Source organism: Aquarana catesbeiana, linkage group LG08 (genome assembly GCF_042186555.1).
Source record: "Aquarana catesbeiana isolate 2022-GZ linkage group LG08, ASM4218655v1, whole genome shotgun sequence".
In the NCBI taxonomy this organism is placed as follows: Eukaryota; Metazoa; Chordata; class Amphibia; order Anura; family Ranidae; genus Aquarana; species Aquarana catesbeiana.
This window is the reverse complement of record NC_133331.1, coordinates 18,950,187-18,973,059: the sequence shown is the minus strand read 5'-3', so window position 1 is coordinate 18,973,059 and position 22,873 is coordinate 18,950,187. Positions and strand designations below refer to the sequence as shown.

General features: G+C 43.4%; 2 protein-coding genes across 2 annotated transcripts in view; both read right to left on the bottom strand.

Annotated features, from left to right (window-relative positions):
* Positions 1–22,873, bottom strand: part of LOC141105620 (C-type lectin domain family 2 member B-like) — a 108,714-nt gene that overhangs the window by 52,750 nt on the left and 33,091 nt on the right. The gene's annotated exons all lie outside the window — the stretch shown is intronic.
* LOC141105621 (C-type lectin domain family 2 member B-like) lies at positions 11,184–20,708 on the bottom strand. Its single transcript, XM_073595577.1, has 6 exons — positions 20,680–20,708; positions 18,111–18,254; positions 16,534–16,638; positions 14,891–15,066; positions 13,554–13,660; positions 11,184–11,941 (listed from the first exon to the last, which is right to left on the bottom strand). Exons 2-6 carry the CDS (start codon positions 18,205–18,207, stop codon positions 11,758–11,760), a joined length of 669 nt encoding a protein of 222 aa, XP_073451678.1. The 5' UTR covers positions 18,208–18,254; positions 20,680–20,708; the 3' UTR covers positions 11,184–11,757.

Here is a 22,873-nt window from a genome sequence, read left to right as displayed (position 1 = left end):
TCTCTGCTACTTTTAAACAAACTCTGACTCCCGCTAACCTCAGACTTCTGGATCAGGGCCGCATGGAATTGGATCTATGTCTTACTGATAATGCTGAATGCACTCTACGTGGGTTCCGCCAGAAGTGGTATGCCAAAGAGAATAAACCGAATGCAATGCTGGCTAATAGGTTATGCGCCTTTACCCCTAGGTTTACTCCCATCACTTTACGTCCCCGCCATAATATCCTCACCAGTAATCCAACTACGATTCTAGACGAATTCCGCCATAGACATACTAAGTTATATTCAGCCCATAACCAAGCAAACAGTCAGGATTCAGAAACTTTTTTACTAAGTTACACAATGCCCACATATCTACAGCACATACGGCCATTATGGATCATGATATTCAACTATCAGAGGTCCAACAATGCATTAAAGAATTCAAAGTTGGTAAAAAGCCAGGCCTAGATGGCTTTAGGGCACTTTATTATAGAAAATTGGCAGACGTTTTAGGTCCACATTTGACAGCTATTTATTACTCGGTCAAAACTGGGCGGCACTTTTCACCTGACCTCTTGACGGATAATATAGTCATGCTACCAAAACCTGATCGTGACCACTCCTCATGGGCCAACTTTAGACCCATCTCGCTCACCAATATAGATATGAAAATCCTTACTAAGATCCTGTCTAATCGTCTAAATGTGTTCCTTCCTTGCTTAATTAAAAAAGACCAGATTGGGTTCATTCCTCAAAGCCAAGCTGGTAATGCCATCAGACGCCATCAGATGCATTATACAGCTGCAACACATTGCTCACCATTGTTCCTTGGAAACAATGCTTTTATCACTTGATGTGAATAAAGCTTTCGATACCTTATCCTGGCCTTACTTAATGGCTGTGCTCCGCCATTACAGCTTTGGCATCTAATTTCTGCATTGGTTAATGGCGTTGTATGACTCCCCCCAAGCTAAAATTAAATATTATGTGTTTGAATCCTCCATTTTTCTATTAGGAGGTGCACCCGCCAAGGATGCCCACTCTCCCCGCTCTTATTTATTTTGGCCCTGGAACCTTTAGCGGAGGCAATCCGCTCCAATCTGGATATAAGAGGCGTGGACGTCGCGGGACAATATTTTGTTGTCCTTAACATCCCCCAGAGTCTCTTTGCCTAACCTTATATCCTAGATGCCTTTGTGGCTCTTTCAGGTTTACAAGTCAATTCTACCAAGTCCAAAGCCATGTCGGTTAACCTCTCACCCTTTGAATTAGCAACCTTGAAAGATGCTTTCCCGTTCCAATGGCTTCCCTCTTTGACTTATCTGGACATTCCAGATAAGTCAAAGAGGGAAGCCATTGGAACGGTTATGATGGATTATATCAGGCTAATTTTCCGCCTCTTTTTAAAAAACTCACAGATATGCTTTCTTCTTGGTCGCATCTCCCGTTGTCCTGGTTTGGTAGGATCGCAGCAGTCCACATGTTCTATCTCCCGAAATTACTATATATTTTTTGGGTACTGCCGGTCACAGTCCCCTCGCATATCATACATATTCATCAATGCAAACTTTTGAAATTTATTCAGGGTTCTACCCATCCCTGAATTAACAAGCAAGTCTTATATGCCCACAGGATCAATGGTGGCTTCTCTGGTTCCTAATTTACAAGCTTACTACACGGCAGCCAATAAGCCCCATTGTCCTATCTTCATGAACCGTACCAATTGCGAATTTGGGCTACCATTGATCTTTTGGACTCTTATCCTATCCCAATTTCCTTCCTTCCTTGGCTACCTCCTATCCACCGCCCGAATAAGCGAGGGCCTCAACGGGTTTAATCTCCTCTCACCTACCTTTACTTTGCCTTACTCACTGTTCACTATTTCCTCCCAGCTGCGACAACCCTAGACAATTCTCTTGATTCACTGATAATGGCTTTGTCGATGTCCATTCTTTGTTCACTCCCATGAGAATTATGACCTTTGAGACCCTTAGATCTTCCCATGATATCCCTCTTCGAGAATACTACAGTTATCTACAAATTAGACACATTCTTCAGCAACTAATAAAATTTCACCCGACTCCATATACGTTAACCCCTTTTGAAAGCCCCACTCCTCAGGCTTAATATCATTGGTTCATTCATCAATCATCTCATCTAAGAGACCCCCCGGTGCGACCCTACCACTTGCAATGAGATGCAGACTTAGGAAAACAGTTAGATCCGGAGGACTGGCAGATCGTGACAATTGTCTCTCTCCAAAAGTGCCAAGAATGTTATCATATTGGAGAATGCTCACAAAGTGCTGTATAGATGGTACTATACGCCAGCTAGGTTGGCGCGATTGATTCCATCCTATTTCCCCCTTTGTTTCTGGGGATGCTCCCAAGAGGGCACTATGGTACACTTTTGGTGCTCTTGCCCCAGGGTATGCAGACTGTGGGTCAGAGTATATGCCCTTCTTCATAAAGTTTTTCATACTAACATCAGAAGGGATCCCTATGAAGCCCTTCTTCACAAGCCGATAGTGGAACTGCTTCGTCCAGAACGCCAGTTGGCCCTGCATCACTTTACTGCAACTAAACCAAAGCCCCGTACACACGATCGGACTTTCCGACAACAAAACCGTGGAATTTTGTTCGAAGGGTGTTGGCTCCAACTTGTCTTGCATACACACGGCTACACAAATGTTGGCCAACAATTACAAACGTAGTGACATACAAGACATACGGCGAGCAGATAAAAAGGAAGTTCCATAGTCATAGAGAGAGTGTATCACCACTCCAGGTGGGTCAGATCAAGGTAAAAGGCATTTCCTTCAGTCTAGAAGTCCAGGTGCTGGCAATGCTATGGCAGTTAGACATCAAAGAAATTCTTGACAGCTGCACTCCAAAAACATTTGCCTTTATTTAATAAGGTGTCATCCAAAATACAGGTCACAGCAAAGTAGAGCAAAGCTTACGCATTTCGCACTACAAGGAGTGCTTAGTCATAGCTGACTAAGCACTCTTTGTAGTGCGAAACGCGTAAGTTTGTTCCACTTTGCTGTGACCTGTATTTTGGATGACACCTTATTGAATAAAGAATTTAGAATAAATTGAATTATTGAATAAAGAATAAAGAATGTCAAGAATTTCTTTGATGACTAAGTTCCATAGTCATGTTATATCTCCATTACGAACGCTAGTTTTACAAGACCGAGCGCTTCCGGCTCGTCCTTGATTCCGAGCATGCGTGTTTGTACTTTGGACTTTTGTCCGACGGACTTGTGTACACGTGACCGGAAAGTCCGACAATACACATTTGTTGGTGGAAATTTTGAGAACATGCTAGCCAACATTTGTTGGTGGAAAGTCCGACAACAATTGTCCGATGGAGCGTACACACGGTCGGACTTTCCGCCAACAAGCTCACATCCAACATTTCCCGTCGGAAAATCCGATTGTGTGTACGCGGCATAACTGTTGCGAGGGCTTGAAGGACCCCTGTGCTTAGCTTTGAAGCGATTAAGAATCGCATGAACGATATAATGGTCAATGAAAAACTAACCGCATTAACCTTGGATACACATTATAATATTCTCAAGGTCTGGCAACCTTGGATCGCAACCATGGCATATACTAAACCCTCCAGATTTAATAATCAGCTCCTTTCGATTTGATGACTCTCTGGTGCTCACCCCGTCGGACTCCTCCTCTTTTTTCCCCTCCTTCCTTCCCATCTCCTCTTCCCCTTTCTTTCCTCTCTTCTACTCCACTTCTTGGTTTCCATTCCCCTCACTATGTACTTTTTATTTTTAACGCCCATCAGGCTATAGGGCTGGTTTTGGGTGTGGATGGTTACAATAAAGGTATCTTCCCAATATTGGAGGGTGCATTCCTATAGAGAAGTTCCTAATAAGCTTCTATGTTTTGGGACTTTCCTTATGAGGCCCGAGTTGTTCTGCTTTATCTCAATGTATGATACAGCTAAAAACATCAGTTCTCTTTACCAGAAACTGTTTGACTTTTATAATAATGCTACATGAAACTCGGAAGTCTGATAACATTCTTGTTTTACCCCATTGCGGAAACTATTTTTCTGCTTTTGCTATACATGATGTAACCATCTCATTGTTTACTTAATTACCTGTTCACTTTACTATGCAAATAAAACCTTTTGTAAAAAAAAAACTGAGCATGTGCAGAGCTGCCAACACTACCCTACAGAATCCCTAGCTGAATTGGGGACATGAACAGAAGGGGGAGATAGAGAGCAGCAGGATCAACCAGGTTTTTTTCAGGAAACAGAAAAGGAATCCCATAGTGACTGATTGAGTAAGAACAGCATGTAATACACCATTTATTGATAGTTTTTTTTTTTATGATGTGGGTTTAGTGACACTTTAACCGTTTGCAGACTGTATACAGTACATATACGGCGGCAAGGCGGCTCACCTGTGCAAAATCAAGTACAGGTACGTGATTTTGCATTTCCAGGTCTGGGCCGCACATGCGCGCCGCTGGCGACCCGCCCCCACTATGATTGGGCACAGCAGGAGCCAATCAGCGAGTCCGGGAGACTCGATGTCTGCTGGGACCCGGCGATCTTTCCCGAGAGAGACAGACTGCCGTGCTGCCTATGTAAACAAGGCAGATCGCCATTCTGTCTGTAGGGAAGGTAGTGATCCTGTGTTTCTGCTAAGCAGCAACACGGATCTCCGCCTTCCCACAGTAAAAGCACCTCCCCACACACAGTTAGCAAGCACCCCCTAGAAACACATTTAACCCTTTGATGGCCCCTGATGTTAACCCCTACCCTGCCAGTGTCATTAGTACAGTGACAGTGCATATTTTTAGCACTGATCGCTGTATTAGTGTCACTGGTCCCCAAAAAAGTGTCAGTTAGTGTCCGATTGTAATATGCGAGCCACCGGCGCAAAAAAATAAAAAAATGATGCAAGTGTAACCTAACTAATGTGAAATTATTGTTTGCTGCAGTCAAAAATGCTTTCCACCTTTGGGTGAAGTGAAAAAATCAAAAACAGAAAAGTGTCAACTGCGCTAATCCCTGTGTTATACTAAATAAATTAAATAACCCCACTCCTATTAAGACTGTGGATATATATGTGGGGTAATGAAACCCTAAAAATATATATATATATATATATATATATATATATATATATATATATATATATATATATATATATATGTATATATATATGTTGTGTGCACAAAATATACCACTATACACTTTATAACCAATACCTGTGTCACATCAAAATATGTCAATATTAATCTTTAATCATCAATATAGATAATTTTAAATCAAATAATAAGCAGTAAAATAAATGTCCAGTGTTTCTGCTGGATTAAAAATCCCAGCTAATTATTACTAGTGGGTAAGAAAATATGAAGTCCCAGTGCAACTCTTCAGTGGATAAGAAAATATAAATACCGGTAATATATATAGTGTCCGATTGTCTGACGCAATGTCACAGTCCCGCTATAAGTCACTGATTGCCGCCATTACTAGTAAAAAATAAAATGAAAAAATACATTAAAAATATCCCATAGTTTGTAGACGCTCTAACTATTGCACAAACCAATCAATATACGCTTAATTGGATTTTTTTAATCAAAAACATGTAGCAGAATACATATTGGCTTAAACTGATCAAGAAATTCGATTTTTTTACATGTTTATTTTACATGTTTATTGGATATGTTTTATAGCACAAAGTAAAAAAATATTGTTTTTTTTTTCAAAATTGTCAGTCTATTTTTGTTTATATTGCAAAAAATAAAAAACCGCAGAGGTGATCAAATACCACCAAAAGAAAGCTCTAATTGTGGGGGGAAAAAAAGGACGTCAATTTTTATTGGGTGCAACGTCACAAAACCGCGTAATTTTCGGTTAAAATAACGCAGTGCAGTTTTTGCAAAAAATTGAAGGGAGGGTAAATCTTCTGGAGGTCAAGTGGTTAAAATACATTTCTGCTGGGTCACTGCTGGCAGGGCGCAGTGGAGTTAAACTGCTGAGTCACTGCTGACAGGGGGTGGGAGCAAGGGAGCTGCACTGCTGAGTCACTGCTGGCAGGGGGTGGGAGCAGGGGAGCTGAACTGCTGAGTCACTGCTGGCAGGGGGTGGGAGCAGGGGAGCTGAACTGCTGAGTCACTGCTGGCAGGGGGTGGGAGCAGGGGAGCTGAACTGCTGAGTCACTGCTGACAGGGGGTGGGAGCAAGGGAGCTGCACTGCTGAGTCACTGCTGGCAGGGGGTGGGAGCAGGGGAGCTGAACTGCTGAGTCACTGCTGGCAGGGGGTGGGAGCAGGGGAGCTGAACTGCTGAGTCACTGCTGACAGGGGGCGCTAGCAGGGGAGCTGAACTGCTGAGTCACTGCTGGCAGGGGGTGGGAGCAGGGGAGCTGAACTGCTGAGTCACTGCTGGCAGGGGGTGGGAGCAGGGGAGCTGAACTGCTGAGTCACTGCTGACAGGGGGCGCTAGCAGGGGAGCTGAACTGCTGAGTCACTGCTGGCAGGGGGCGCTAGCAGGGGAGCTGAACTGCTTGTTCTGTTGAAAAACAACAGATTTGCACATCTAATGCCGCGTACACATGGTCGGACTTTCTGGCATACTTGGTCCGGCGGACCAGAGTCCGCCGCACAATCCGACCGCGTGTAGGCTCCGGCGGACTTTTTTTCCCCAAAAGTCCACCGTACCTAGATTTAAAGCATGCTTTAAATCTTAGTCCGCCGGACTCAGTTTCTGACGGAAAGCCCGTTCGTCTGCATGCGTCTGTATGCTGGTCCGACGGACCAGATACGACGCGAGGGCAGAGTACTGCATCTCGCGTTCGCTGCAATAGGAAAAACAAATTTTCCTATTGCGGCGAGTGCGGGGCATCCCAGGCCCTTAGGTCTGGTATGGATCTTAAGAGGAACCCCCTACGCCGAAAAATCGGCATGGGGTCCCCCCCAAAATCCATACCAGACCCCGATCCGAGCACGCACACGCAGCCCGGCCAGTCAGGAAAGGGGATGGGGACGAGCAAGCGCCCCCCCCTCCTGAACCGTACCAGGCCGCATGCCCTCAACAAGAAGCCCAGAAGCTCAGAGGCCAGAAGTCCGGACCTCCGCTGGCAAGAGAGCGGCATGAAGACAGCGGAGGAGCCGGCCGAAGAACTGAAACACCGGGAGAAGAGGACAGAGAGAGCGGAGAAGAACTAACCGGACGCCGGGAGAAGAGGAACCAGAGGGACCCCCGAAGTCGGAAGAAGACCCGGAGCTGTCTAATAAATTACTTCAAAAACCTGTGTAGTGTGTTTTATTATTGACACTTTTTCCCTAGGTGAATGGGTAGGGGTACCATGTACCCCATACTCACTCACATAGGGTGGGGGGCCGGGATCTGGGGGCCCTCTTATTATAGGGGGCTCCCGGATTCCGATAAGCCCCCCGCCCGCAGACCCCGACAACCAACGGCCAGGGTTGTCGGGAAGAGGCCCTTGTCCTCATCAACATGGGGACAAGGTGCTTTGGGGGAGGGGGGCCCTAAGCACCCACCCCCCCATGTTGAGGGCATGTGGTCTGGTACGGATCAGGAGGGGGGGGGGGCGCTCGCTCATCCCCATCCCCTTTCCTGAGCGGCCGGGCTGCGTGCTCGGATCGGGGTCTGGTATGGATTTTGGGGGGGACCCCACGCGGATTTTTCGTCGTAGGGGGTTCCCCTTAAAAACCATGCCAAACCTAAGGGCCTGGGATGCCCCACGACGGGGCTTGCAAGGTGTCAATCTCGCCGATATAAGCAGCGAGATTGACTTCCTTTTCTAGTCCCGTCGTACCCGAGTCACGTTCAAAATGAACGGACTTGTCCGTGTGTGGGCAAGTCCGTTCATTCTGAAAGTCCGCCGTAACTCCGGCGAAAGTCCGTCGGAAAGACGGGTGCACCTAGGCTGCCGGAAAGTCCGGTCGTGTGTAGGCAAGTCCGTCCGTTAAAAAGTCCGGCGGTAGTCCGGCGGAAAGTCCGGCGGAAATACCGTCAGGCCAAGTCTGCTGAAAAGTCCGTTCGTGTGTATGCGGCATAAGAATTGGTAAGTTTGTTATATAATAAATGTTTGATTTTGGGTTTAATAGCGCTTTCATCAGATTGTAACATGTATGGCCACATACATGTGATAGAATGTTGTACCTTGTTACATAAGATTGCATTATATCACATAGTCAACAGGAAATTAGTAAACTTTTAGAGGTATTTGAAATACAGGTATCTCTCAAGGTATGCCGAGTCATGGAATCTAAGCTTGTTAGAAGGTGACACCATTGTTACATAGGATTGCACTGCAAAGTCACCATGAAATGGCCTTTTAGGATCGGTTCACACCGGCTGCTGCAATCCAACTCACCGGCTGGTGGGGGATGTGGTCTGGCAGGATCAATGTCAACACATCGATCTCAGGGCATCGCCCGATCACTTTTATTCTTAACCACTTCAGTACCGGCTGAAATGGTACTTTTATTCCCAGACCCTATATCATTTATAAATATATTAACCACTTCAGCGCCGGAAGATTTGGTCGCTGAATGACCGGACCATTTTTTTGCGATTCGGCACTGCGTCGCTTTAACTGACAATTGCGCGGAGTGCGACGTTGTACACAAACTAAATTAACGTCTTTTTTTTCCCACAAATAGAGCTTTCTTTTGGTGGTATTTGATCACCTCTGCGGTTTTTATTTTTTGCGCTATAAATAAAAAAAGAGCGACAATTTTATTAAAAAAAACACAATATTTTTCACTTTTTGCTATAATAAATATCCCCCAAAAATGTATAAAAAAATATTTTTTTTTCTCAGTTTAGGCCGATATGTATTCTACATATTTTTGGTAGAATAATCGCAATAATTGTATGAACTGAAGCATTATGGCTGTGAAAATATAAAGAGCATTAAGCAGCTGCCATGTCTGCTTGTTGGTAGGCAAGGAGGGGGGAGTAAAAATGGGGATCCACAGCCTGTTTTTACCACCCCAGCTGCCCATGTGAATTTAGCCTTAGGCACGCTGTCTGTAGGGAACACGTGCAAAATTGTGCGCGTTCCCGACACAACCAAAAACGTGTTGTCTTTTAGCAGATGGGCGGTGCCATTAACTACTTGCCTACTGCCTGTTACTTGCCCACTTTCACCCCCTTCCTGCCCAGGACAATTTTCAGCTTTTTAGCGCTGTCACACTTTGAATGACAATTGCGCGGTCATGTAACACTGTACTCATATGAAATTTGTATCATTTTTTAACACAAATAGAGCTTTCTTTTGGTGGTATTTAATCACCTCTGGGGATTTTATTTTTTAATAAAACGAAAAAAGACAGAAAATTTGGAAAATAAAAAACTTTTTTTTTTATAGTTTGTTCTAAAATTTTGCAAACAGGTAATTTTTCTCCTTCGCTGATGTGCGCTGATGAGATGGCACTGATAGGTGGCACTGATGAGGCTACACTGATAGGTGGCACTGATGGGTGGCATTGATGGGCACTGATAGGTGGCACTGATGGGTGGCACTGATAGGCACTGGTAGGCAGCACTGGTAGGTGACATTGATGATAAGGCTCTGATAGGTGGCACTGGTGGACACTGATTAGCAGTACTGGTGGGCACTGATGGGCACTGATGGGTGGCACTGGTGGGCACTGATTAGCAGTACTGGTGGGCACTGATGGGTGGCACTGGTGGGCACTGATTAGCAGTACTGGTGGGCACTGATAGGTGGCACTGGTGGGCAATGTTGAGACTGATGTCCCTTTAACAGTTATCAGTTTTCTTGTCTTCTCCTCATGCTGTCAGTGTGAGGGAAAAAAAAACAGATGACCGGCCTCTGTTTACATCCTGTGATTAGCTGTCATTGGCTGACAGCTGATCACGTGGTAAAGGGCCGCTGTCATTGACCCTTGACCCCAATCTGTGGTCAGCCAAGTCCGCCACATGCCTTCCTGGCATTGTAAGTCCATTCTGTACCCGTCTTTTGGCTATAGCACAGGTGGGAAGCGGTTAACTGTTAATGGGGCCCCACATATCTGCTGTAGCACCGTGCGGTTGGGTACAGTGATCTTACAAAAGAGTCGGGGACTTATTTTCTGCGTTTCCCGGGAGTAGGGCAGCACATTAAAATGAACGGGCTGTCCTACATGAGACGCACAGGAACGCGCCCACACGTTTGGTCACATCTGTATGGTGTGAAGTGAACCTAATGGAGCCATAACATCTAAGGACCGGTAAGCTGCACTATGTATCGTTTTGTTTTTTTGGTTTAGATACACTTTAAATATTGAAACATTGAAACAATACTCAGGACAGCTCAAATAGTTTTAAAAAGATTTTATTAGTGTTCTTTAAATAAATAATTTAATAATAAATTAATACATAGTGCAAAAAAGCAACAGGATTTCACTAGCAATCTTTTGGAGGAAGTCATTTGGAAAGGGGAACATACATTGTACCTAAGTGTATATGGGTGGCTGGATGAGTAGCCGCACCAAGCTGACCAATGAGATTTCACCCACTGGAGGTCTTTAGAAGGCGGTGAGGGGGGACAATCCAGGACCCAACTAATGTGAATGACAACTTTAACCCAAATGCAGACTGATGACACAATCGGCCGCCATTTTCATTATTTTCTTTTAAATGTTTTGCTGAACCCCTATACCACTTTAGACATTCAGGTCCTTTTTTCTTTTTTTGCATAAAAAAAATGGAAACTCCAAAGAAAATACATAATACTGAAAAAAAAAGTAGAAACACACAAATATTTCAACCTTATTGGGTCTCTTCAGTGCAGCGTAGCTCACAGGGATAGAGTAACTGTGTGGCAATCCTGTGAGCAGCTGCATATATCTGGTGTTCTCGGCTGGTTGACCTTGGCAAAGGATCCACATTACATAGCTTAAGAAGAATCTACATGTTTACTGTAAAGTAGAATTTGTTTTTCTAATGTGTGAGCGACAGTGCTAAACGAATATACCCCTCCCACCAGCACCCCCCCTCCCCCCACCACCACCACCACCACCACCCCCCCACACACACCACCAGAGGAAGAATTAATACTGATAATATCAGACCAGCTAGAAGACTGCAAGACAAAGATATGCAGGTTTTTTTTCTAAATTTAAAACACCTGGGGGGAGGGGAGGCAGGTTTAAGGGACTGGGGAGATGTAGAAGATGGAGTTCTGCTTTAACTAGTTTTATTATCTATAAGTGATATATCTGTTACTGCCAATACAAAATAATTGTCTGTTTAAAGTAGCATGAAAATTGTCATCTCAAAAAAAAAATTCTACGGTAATAAATATTTATCAAAGGATCCAGCTTTGAAAGCATAAAAAACAATATACAAAATAAAGATAACTTTTAAGCAAAAGTAGAAGTTGATCAAATAAAAGTTGATCTTCACTGAGTTGACTGAGCAGTCCAGGTGCGATAAGCACTGAGTAACACAAGCAAAGTTTTTGCAAGAGGTGGAAAGTTCCAACACGTACAATAATCCAGTATGGATGTCAATGGTCAAGTAAGAATATTAGGCAATACAAACATCGGTGAATAAAAATTCTTCAGCCTGCTTAAGATCCACATCTAGTTGGCAATTGAAAGGATCATCGGCGAAAACCAGAAACTGCAATTGTGTCCATCATTATGAGAGTGGGCCATCCAAATTTCTTTTAATGATCAATAAATGTGCTCAATTTTTAGGCGTGTGGTCCTGGAGGAAGTCTTCTTACTCGATCACCAGATATCCAGAAGCTCAAGAAGAGAATTGCCCCTTGGCCAGTTGTTCTTTGAATTGCACCAAGCCTCCAGCCAATCGCCACCTTTCGATTTTCCGGTCTGGCTTGTTACAAATATAATATCGATCGGAGTAACAGGCAGCGCTGGAGACCCGCTCCCGATTTAGGAACACGCATGGGGACACCCCATCTATGTGGAACCTGGAGGAGATCCAAGACATCTGGTGAGAATTTTGCCATACAAATGTTTACTGAATAGCTCAATTATTTTACTTTTTAAAAGATTTAATTCATAAATATGTCAACTTAGTATGCATTCCAAAAAATTGGCAAAAAAAAAAAAATCTACGTTTTAAACAGAAATATTATGGGTCAAAGAGTATAAATAGCAAAACAAGAACCAAACATGAAAGAGGTGGTAAAGGGGAACTTCACACTGCCCCCACATTGGCTATAAATACACTTTCTATGACTCTTACTATGTCATGTGATAATGTACATGGGTGGAGTATCAGCAAACCCACGGCCAAAACCACATCATGCTGTGTATAGCCAAATCTATCCAAGTCAAGAGCCACTTCTTCATCCAACCCAAAGTGACCCGGTACTGTGGTCTTTCAGGGCCAAATAACCGGGGCACTTTAGAGAGGATAATCATCACATAATTACCATTGATGTCCCACCCTCCCCATTTACCTGCTGGGGTCAAGCAAAACCCCAATCTTCTTTATATAATTATTGTGTAAAATTATTATTTTTAGTAAGGTAAAAATTAAATACTGCATTTTAATATTTCTCATACAATTGTTTCCAGCCTGTAGGTGGAGCACTGGGAGCTTTTTCATATTTACCAGACTAACCTTTACTGCTTTGCTGAAAAAAGGCTCTGATTTACATGACTCAAGATCAAATTACATACAAGCAGTTGTAAAAGTCAGAAAGGGTGACTTACCCCTATGCTGAACTGAATGATTCAATTACAAACTGTCTGAAAGCAAGCAGTTTCTGGTAAGCTGTTTGGAAAACTAAGAATGCTCTTTGACAGAATGCTCTGGTGTCATAAGTTAACCCGGCGTTACAGGGGACCTGTGACCTCGCTTGTCACTTTGTTTAGTGCCAGCAATTGGCTACTAGGTCTGAACACTGCATAGTGAGGAGAGGTCACATCCTCCCATACCTGGAAGGACTAGGTATAATTGGGTCAAAGACTTTAAAGAAGACCATGTCATTATCCTGGAATAGGAAAGGTGATAGGGTCTCTATAAATGTTCAGTTGTAAAAAAAAAAAAAAAACACATATAGTGTATATATATATATATATATATATATATATATATATATATATATATATATACAGCTACAATTCTTCTGGGAAGGCTGTCCACAAGATTTAGCAGTGTGTCTATGGGAATGTTTGACCATCTTCCAGAAGCGCATTTGTGAAGTCAGGCACTCATGTTGGACGACAAGCCCTGGCTCACAGATGGTCAAACATTCCCATAGACACACTGCTAATTCATCCCAAGGTGTTCTATTGGGTTGAGGTCTGGACTCTGTGCAGGCCAGTCAGGTTCCTCCACCCCAAACTCCCAAGTGGTCAAACACACCCATAGACACAATCCCCAGAAGAGTTGAAGCTGTTATAGATGCAAAGGCATCCCAATACTTTTGAATATAGTATATAGTTATGTACAGTATAAAGGATACTGTATATAATATTAGTTGAAGAATTTAAAAATTATTGAAATAATTTTAAATAATATTGACCCAACTCCAGCAAAGTTTCCTTTTCATAGAAACGAAAGAGACTTACGTGTCATTAAATACTGATCCATTTGTCCACATCCAGAGCCCCCCATTATCTTCTCTCTTCAGACCAATCCAGTGATCTGATGAGCCTTTGAATCGTTGAAGAAACTCCTGGTGGGGAAAAATTTAAGTAAATGTTAGGACTAATAACACAAGCTGGCTGGGTGTGATGCATTTGTGTCCTGGGACAATCGTTGAGGACCAATTTGATTGGATTCTTTACTACACCCAGTTAAATGCCCAAACTACAGGGTGATTGGCCACAGTCCAGTTTCTCCAACTTGCTCCCAATAACTTTTAATATTCAAGTGACACCAAGCAATGCAGCAATTGGACATGATCAGTGTGGAACCAGCTGACTGTATGTATAACTACCATGGCAGAAGTCCATTGATAGGAAGCAGGTTTAAGTGTTTTATCCTGGAAATCCAAAAATGATGGTCCCTGTGATGTACACATGTACTAATGACAAAGATGGCCGACCAATTTATTTCAACAACCGGGACCTGAAGGCCTTTTGAAAGAAGAACTATACTATGCTAAAAACAAAATGCATTCATTTGTTTATGCTTCGTGTAATACTGTAAATAAGGATCTGAACACCACATCATCAGAGGAGGCCAAATCCTCCCCCATACAGAGAAGAAACCATCATGGAAAGAAGTCACGTCTTTCCCCATACCTTTAAGAACCCATCATGAGAGGCAGTTGCATTTTCCCCCATACCCAGCAGAACTCATAATGGGAAGAGGTCACATTCTCCCCCATAACTTTAAGAACCCATCATGAGAGGAGGTCGCATTTTCCCCTATACCCAGCAGAACTCATAATGGGAAGAGGACACATGCTTCCCCATGCTCAGAAGAACACATTATGGGAAAAAGCCACATCCTCCCCCATAACCAGAAGAACCTATCATGGGAAGAAGCCACATCGGCCCCATAACCAGAAGAACCCATTACTGGAAGAGGTAACATTTTCCCCCAATACTCAGAAGAACCCTTCATGGGAAGAGGTTACATTCTCTCTCATACCCAGCATGGGAGGAGGTCACAACCTCCCCCATCCCCACGAAGAACCTATCATGGGAGGAGGTCACATCTTCTCCTGTACCCAGAGGAATCCAGCATGAGAGGAGGTCACATCCTCCCCCACACCCAGAAGAACCCATCATGGGAGGAGGTTACATCTTCTTCTATACCCAGAGGAACCCATCATAGGGGAGGTCACATTTTCTCCCCCCAGAAGAACAATTTTGCAGTGGGGGACAAGGAAGAAGGAGCGCTGGAGAGGTGGAATTCACCTCCATTTTCACACAGACATGAACACTGATCAACTCACCAGCTCTTCCTGGGAATCAATAAGGGCGAGTGATGCATTGTGGGAGACACAGAAGTCCTGGCTGTTTTGCCACTCATCATATTTCTTGGAGAAATAATAACATTTCTTTCTGTACCAGATCCAGTCATCTTCACATGGGGCTTCAAGGATGACCTCTGGGCAGACATTGCACTTCCCTAAAATCGGAAAACACACAATATTGGTGCTGGTGGTTTCATCAATGAGCTACGTCTTAGAGGGCAAACATAAGCTTAGTTCAATTTACAGCTAGCATTAGTGGGGTAAACATATGAAGGTGGAAAGTTTTGCTGTGTTGTCTGTAGAAATTTTCTTTTCTTTTCATATCAATTTGGAAAGACAACTATAATCTGATTGGTGCACAAAAACACTTTTTTCTTTCTGGTTTCCAAATACATCATCAAATATATATACACCATATTGTCAAAAGTTTTGCGACACTTGCCTTTACATGCACACAAACTTTAATGGCATCCCAGTCTTAGTTCGTAGAGTTCAATATTGAGTTGGCCCACCCTTTGCAGCTATACCAGCTTCAACTCTTTTGGGTAGGCTGTCCACAAGGTTTAGGAGTGTGTCTATGGGAATGTTTGACCATTCTTCCAGAAGCTCATTTGTGAGGTCAGGCACTGATGTGAACGAGAAGGCCTGGCTCACAATCTCTGCTCTAATTCATCCCAAAGGTGTTCTATCTGGTTGAGGTCAGGACAGTCAAGTTCCTCCACCCCAAACTCGCTCATCCATGTTTTTATGAACCTTGCTTTGTGCACTGGTCCAAATCATTTGGTGGAGGGGTGATTATGGTGTGGGGGGTTGTTTTGCAGGGGTTGGGTTTGGCCCCTTAGTACCAGTAAAGGGGACTCTTAAGGCATCAGCATACCAAGACATTTTGGACAATTTCATGTTCCCAACTTTGTGGGAACAGTTTGGGGATGGCCCCTTCCTATTCCAACATGACTGCACACCAGTGCACAAAGCAAGGTCCATAAAGACATGGATGATGAGCGAGTTTGGGCTGGAGGAACTTGACTGGCCTGACTTCAACCGGATAGGACACCTTTGGGTTGAATTAGAGCGGAGACTGCAATCCAGACTTTCTCGTTCAACATCAGTGCCTGATCTCAGAAATGTGCTTCTGGAAGAATGGTCAAACATGCCCATGGACACACTCCTAAACCTTGTGGACGGCCTTCCCAGAAGTGTTGAAGTGGTATAGCTGCAAAGGGTGGGCCAACTCAATATTGAACCCTACGGACTAAGACTGGGATGCCATTAAAGTTCATGTCCGTGTAAAGGCAGGCGTCCCAATACTTTTGGTAATATAGTATATATATTTAAATCTTGGCAGTGCAAGTACCTACCAAATGCAATATAGGGTATTTCTGCAGCTGCATGTGTATTGCAGCTTATGGGGGACAGTCAATGGGTGGCACAACTGTGAGTAAACTGCCTATTTTTACCATCCCCTGGCCACCCATGTGAATAAACCCTAAAAGAAGATTTTTTTATGGTTTCATGGGCAATGTGAACACTTTCATTTTAGAGCGCTTTTCACACATTAGTCCCAGCAACCCATGTTATTGTGTGATGTCCCATATATAACAGTGTCCTTCACATGGACTCACCTCTGACAGAATAAACTGTCCATAGTGCAGCAATAATGACAATGTTGATCAAAGCAAACGTCAATATTATATATAGAAGACTCTCGCCGATATGTTTCTTGGTACCTGCAAAGCAGAAAACAAACTTCAGATATACATTATAGTGATACAACAAGACACACATGGAGGGTTCTTTCAGAAAGAATGGACTTGTAGAGCGTCTGTCAACTTTTTCACAGCTGTCCTCATTAAGGAGGTTTATACTCGCTTCTAGTTTTTTGGACTGATGTGAAAGTGACAGAAATCTTCCTACTTCCTTCATATTTTATGGGTGTCGGAAAGAACAGAAATGTGGGGAAATCCTCTAAACAGCCCTCAGGCAGCAGTAACAAGACATTTTTAGTTACATTTAGGAAGATATATATCCTCTGTCGGGATTTTATTGATTTTATAAAATACAGACACAAGAAGGCCAGACAGATGTTGAAGTCCAGATGTAATATACATTCAATTCCTACACATTTCCCGGGTTCTGAGGACCCCACTTCATCAGGGCTTAACAAGATCGGACAAAAGGGAATCAGGACAGTAGGAGGTGAGTATCTTCTCAGAAAATGCACCATCAAGATGATCACCTCCTACTGTTGGGACTCCCGTTTGTCCAGTTAGATCTTTATTGTATACTTACATTGGCACAATATAAGTTTATCTAGTACCTGAGTGGTCATTGGGCAAGTTTTAGTAGTCAAACTACTACCCTGATCGCCACAATCTTCTAGGTCCAGTGCCTTTTACGGAGTGTCCATAGGGGGTTGCTTGTAGGCACCACTGCCATTCACAAAACGACTTGTATTTTTTCAATGAAGACAAGGCTATCTCTGATTGGATGATGTGGAGCGGTGGGGCGGTGACATCATGACCTACACCTCATCCAAATCAGGGAACACCTTGTGTTAATTGAAAAATGCATGGTGTTCTGTGAATGGTGGCAATATAGAGTGAGGGACCTTCTGTGGTTATGATGAAGAAGGGCAACCACTCAGCAGTGGATCCAGAAGATTGCGGCAATCACTGTAGTATCCGTGACCACAGTGATATTTAACTGAGAAGATGAAATGTAATGACCTGAACACAATGCTGAATTTATAAGGCACCACAGACAGTGAGGTCTCAGATAACCTTGGTCAGGTTTATTTGACTTAATAGCACTCCTGATCTTCTACCCCACACTCCCCCTCCCTCTGTGAGAGCAGTGGTATGCCTCCAGCAGGTCAAAACACCCCCCTCTACAGTGACAAATACTATCCTCCAATCAGCAATGTTCAGGCTTCAGGCTGATTGGAGCACAATGTGCAGAGGGTGTGTCAGATTGGTAGGGATAGTCCATTGCTCATACAGAAGGGGCAGAGGTCCTCATCTTCAGCAGGATACCAGGGTGGGGGAGTTTGGGGTAGTGCAGGGACATTATTAGGTTGTAAATAAAATAAAGACTATTACAGATGTAATTATTTATTTTTCCTGACTTTGTCTAGGCTGTAAAAGCCCGGGGCTACCACTGAGCTTTACATTTCCTCAACCAACAATTCCCCGGTTCTTACCATATCTTGATAAATCCTGAAGAACTTCTGGTTTGGGTTTGGCCGTGTCCTGAGTAATGGCAAGTCCGAGTTCTGCTTCCTTTGTAATTTCTCTCATTGGACAGATGAAAATGTCTTTTATTACTCTGTTGGGTTTTTTATGTTCTGTAAAGAGACAAACACATAGGAATGAATGGGATTTCTACATGAAAATGCCTGTGTGTTCACAGTAGAAATGTGGACATCTGTGAACACTTATGAGTAAAACACATATCTCCAACCATAAAAATAAACTTGGCTCTCCCATTCATCATGTAGTCCAGTGCCCTGAGCAAAGGCGCTGGGGGAACAATGGGGGCAATCACCTAGGGCAGTGGGTAAGTGGGGGGTATACACTGCATTTGAGGTCTGTTTTTGGGTATGATAGATGAAAGGTGAGATAACCTACACAGGATCTTTAGTATAATAGTACATGTTTACTTTAAAAAGACCCCATCACTTCAGCAATTCAGGCATTCCAACTGACCCACAGATACTGACCTCTCCAGTGATCTCCCACAAAGCCCTCCTCCATCATAGCCAACCCAACATACTCAATGCTTGGGCATATGAAGGAGTATGTGTCCCTTCCCATGAAGCAGTATTCTGCCTAGCAGCCAATCACAGGGCCTGAATACTAGCCTACACTATATTGTCAAAAGTATTGGGACGCCTGCCTTTACACACACATATTTAATGGCATCCCAGTCTTAGTCTGTAGGGTTCAATATTGAGTTGGCCCACCCTTTGCAGCTATAACAACTCTTCTGGGAAGGCTGTCCACAAGGTTTAGGAGTGTGTCTATGGGAATGTTTGACTACTCTTCCAGCAATGCATTTGTGAGGTCAGGCACTGATGTTGGATGAGAAGGCCCGGCTCACAGTCTTTGCTTTAATTTATCCCAAAGGTGTTCTATCGGGTTGAGGTCAGGACTCTGTGCAGGCCAGTCAAGTTCCTCCACCCCAAACTCGCTCATCCATGTCTTTATGAGGGGGGGGGAGTGCAAGTAGCAGGTCTTGCTATAGTTTAGCACCGGCCGTGCTGACAGCATCTCTGTCATTTCAGAATTCAAAAATTGTTGGAACATTAACCCCCCTGGCGGTATTCCCAAGTGTTTGGCTCGGGATGGATTCTTAGTACCAAAAGCGGTAACCCCGAGCCAGACTCGGGATCGCATCGCAGGATCCATTGTAGATGATCCTGCGATGTCTCCCCGCTGTGATCTGCGAGCCGCCATGTCTCGCTCGATTCACAGTGCCGAGCTCCGTTCCCTGCGAGCGTTGCGACGCACGGGGACGGAGTTTGGTGCCAAATTCAAAAAGTAAAAAACACAGTATAGATACAGTATACTGTAATCTTACAGATTACAGTACTGTATCAAATAATTACACATCCCCTTTGTCCCTAGTGGTCTGTCCAGTGTCCTGCATGCAGTTTTATATTATAAATACTGTTCTTTCTGCCAGGAAACTGGAGATTGTCCATAGCAACCAAAAAATGTCCGTTTGCATCAAAAGTGGTTTTAGACCAGCTAGAAAACAGCGATAATAAATTAGAATCACTCGCAGAATTGAGCGATAGTGATTTGTGGGGAGATCCGTCATCAAACACTGAAAAGTAACGACAGTGACAATTCTGCAACTGAGAACATTTCAGTGTTTTTGATTTAATTACATTATTGAATACTTTTTATTATTATTATATTATTATTTGGTATAAATATTTATAGTTATTTATTATATTATAATTTATGACTTTATTTTTCAAACTTTATCATACCCGGGATGTCTACTAGACTCTGGTTTGGACAGATTTAAGTGAATTATTCCTAAGAATTACAGGCCTACAATATAAAACGCCAAATTTCCATGCAAAACAATTGTACCTCTTTCAGCACCTAAAATCTGAAATAATCATACCGCCAGGGAGGCCAACACAGCCCACAAAAGAGACAGACAAGGACCGGATTTACTAAAGGAGTAGAGCACTTTCCAAGTGAATGCTCATTTATCTTAGTGAATGAGGTGAAACAATCTATGCAAAGAAAACCTAAATAAAAAAAAAAATTTAAAAAAAGGCTTTTTTTTCTTACAGATGATTGGATGATGGAAGTCAGTACAACTTCACCTCATTTAGTAAGCAAAGCAACAATGACCATCATACAGAGAAAAGTGACTTAGATGAATGAATGAGGTCCAGTTGTGTTCAATGGTCCAATCATAGGCAGGCAAAAATCCATTTTATTTATGAAAACTCCGAGCACGCGATTCTGTAATTCTTTGAAAACAATTTTCCACTTTGCTTCACCCCGTTCTCAAAGATAGAAATTCACAAGTTGAACTTGTTCTACGACTTTAGTAAGTCGGCCTCGGGGGAAACATTTCAATAAGTCACAATGACTTACAAAAAATATATATTATATTCTGCTCTATGTACAAAGATCTGCTAATAGAAAGTAAGGACTATACTGTGGTTACAATCTAGGTTAGTAGTACATAGAGACGTGTGAATGTATAATATGGAAAGGAGTAAATAGAAGATCTGGTCTTACCTTCCTGCTCTGCAGTCTCCTCGCTCTGTATTCATGAGTCACAGAGATCAGCATTATATATATAGAAGGAATGACGCAAGAGAGTCACGTGAATGTAAGAGGTGCGGCCGAGTTTGTTTTGGTTACAACTTACAGCAACAGACATTAGAATTTTCCGACAGTAAAGAAAGAAGCCCTTACATCATTACACTGTATCAATATTTGGCATTGATCTATTGTATCTATTGACAACATCACAAATCTCAATGTATTAAATAACACAATTATGTAATCTTTTTTTAGTGATTTTACACACAGCGGCTCATAGCAGGGGGTCCGGGGCGTCTCCATTCACAGTTTCAGGTCCGATTTGGACCTGTAATGGACCAAAAGCATAGCTCCCAACTGTCCCTGATTTCGAGGGACTGTCCCTGATTTGGAGCAATGTCCCTCTTCATTTGTCCCTCATTTTGCTCTGATCTATATAGTTGTACATAAAATGCACTTTTTATTTTTCAAAAAGTGTTTCCCAGCGCTAAACCTTTCACCTGATTTCTAAATTGCTGCATTTGTACATTTTAAAAACCAATATGAAGGAACAGTAGTGGTAAAAAAAAAAAGCCTTTGTGGATTTCATTAAATTTTTTGGGGGGGTTAATTCTCCTTTTAAGGGGGTGTGGCAGGGGGCGTGTCCTATGCCTACATACGTTTGATAGTTGGTGTCCCTCATTCCCATTTCAAAATATTGGGAGGTATGCTAAAAGACGCACAGGACTCCTGTGTAATTCTCTCCAGAGCCACAGCGGAGATAGGTGAAGCGGCTCCATAGAGAGTCGGACACAATCTCCTGCTATGCGAATTGGATGCGGTGCAACCCACATCCAATTCGCAATGGTGTGAATCCAGGTTACTGCCCTGTACACACGATCGGACATTGATCGGACATTCCGACAACAAAATCCATGGATTTTTTCCGACGGATGTTGGCTCAAACTTGTCTCGCATACACACAGTCACACAAAGTTATTGGAAAATCCGATCGTTCTGAACGCGGTGACGTAAAACGCGTACGTCGGGACTATAAACGGGGCAGTGGCCAATAGCTTTCATCTCTTTATTTATTCTGAGCATGCATGGCACTTTGTGCGTCGGATTTGTGTACACACGATCGGAATTTCCGACAACGGATTTTGTTGTCGGACAATTTTATAGCCTGCTCTCAAACTTTGTGTGTCGGAAAATCCGATGGAAAATGTGTGATGGAGCCTACACACGGTCGGAATTTCCGACAACAAGGTCCTATCACACATTTTCCGTCGGAAAATCCGACCGTGTGTACGGGGCATAAGAGGAATTGCCTTAGAGCGATGTACATATAAGCTGAAATTCTATACAGAAAGTGCAGCACATTCTGTGTGCAAACTATAGCGAAATAAAATCACAATTACCGTATATATAGATATAGGAAGGCCTGTTTACTGGCCTGAAATGATGGGAGGAGCCCGGAGGGTATTTAACCAGACCACCCAGGATGTTCTGTGTCAGTTCCAGTGCGCGGTACCACACCGGGCCGACTCTTCCCAGCTCACCTCATGTTCTGCAGTCTGTACATTCAATCGCAGGTGCACTTCGGCTTTTTCATTCGTGGTCTTCATCAGCGGTTCCCGCTCACGGTCGCAGGTAGTATCCAAACTTTTGTGTCGTGCAAAATCTTGCGGTTTATTATGCTTCCTATCCCGCACCCCTTTCATGAAAAAACTGTTGGTCGTTCTCAATATCACTCGCAATCAGGGGCGGAAGTATAGGGGTCGCAAAAGTCGCCATTATGAGTGGGCCTCATGCTGCAGGGGGCCCGTGTACCCCCCTCTCCCCGAGCGGTGGCTGCATATGGGACCGAGCTCCCCGATCCTCAGCCGGTGCGTAAATCATTCGGCAGTGCAGGAGCTCGATCACAAAGTGAAAGTAAGTGAGACGTGTCTAGCACACTGTGTGCTGTGCTCTCTGCCTCCCCCTACAGTGCAGTACCCGGCATGGAGAGTTTAAAGTGGGGTTCCACCCAAAAAAAAAAAAACTACATAAAAAATAAAAAAAAAAAAATACAAAAAAACATTTGGATATTTTTTTTTTTTTTTTACTTACCTCTAAATGCCTGTTGCTAGGGGGTCCCTCGTAGTCTGCCTCTTCCAGTACCTGGGCTGGTGACATCACTTCCCCC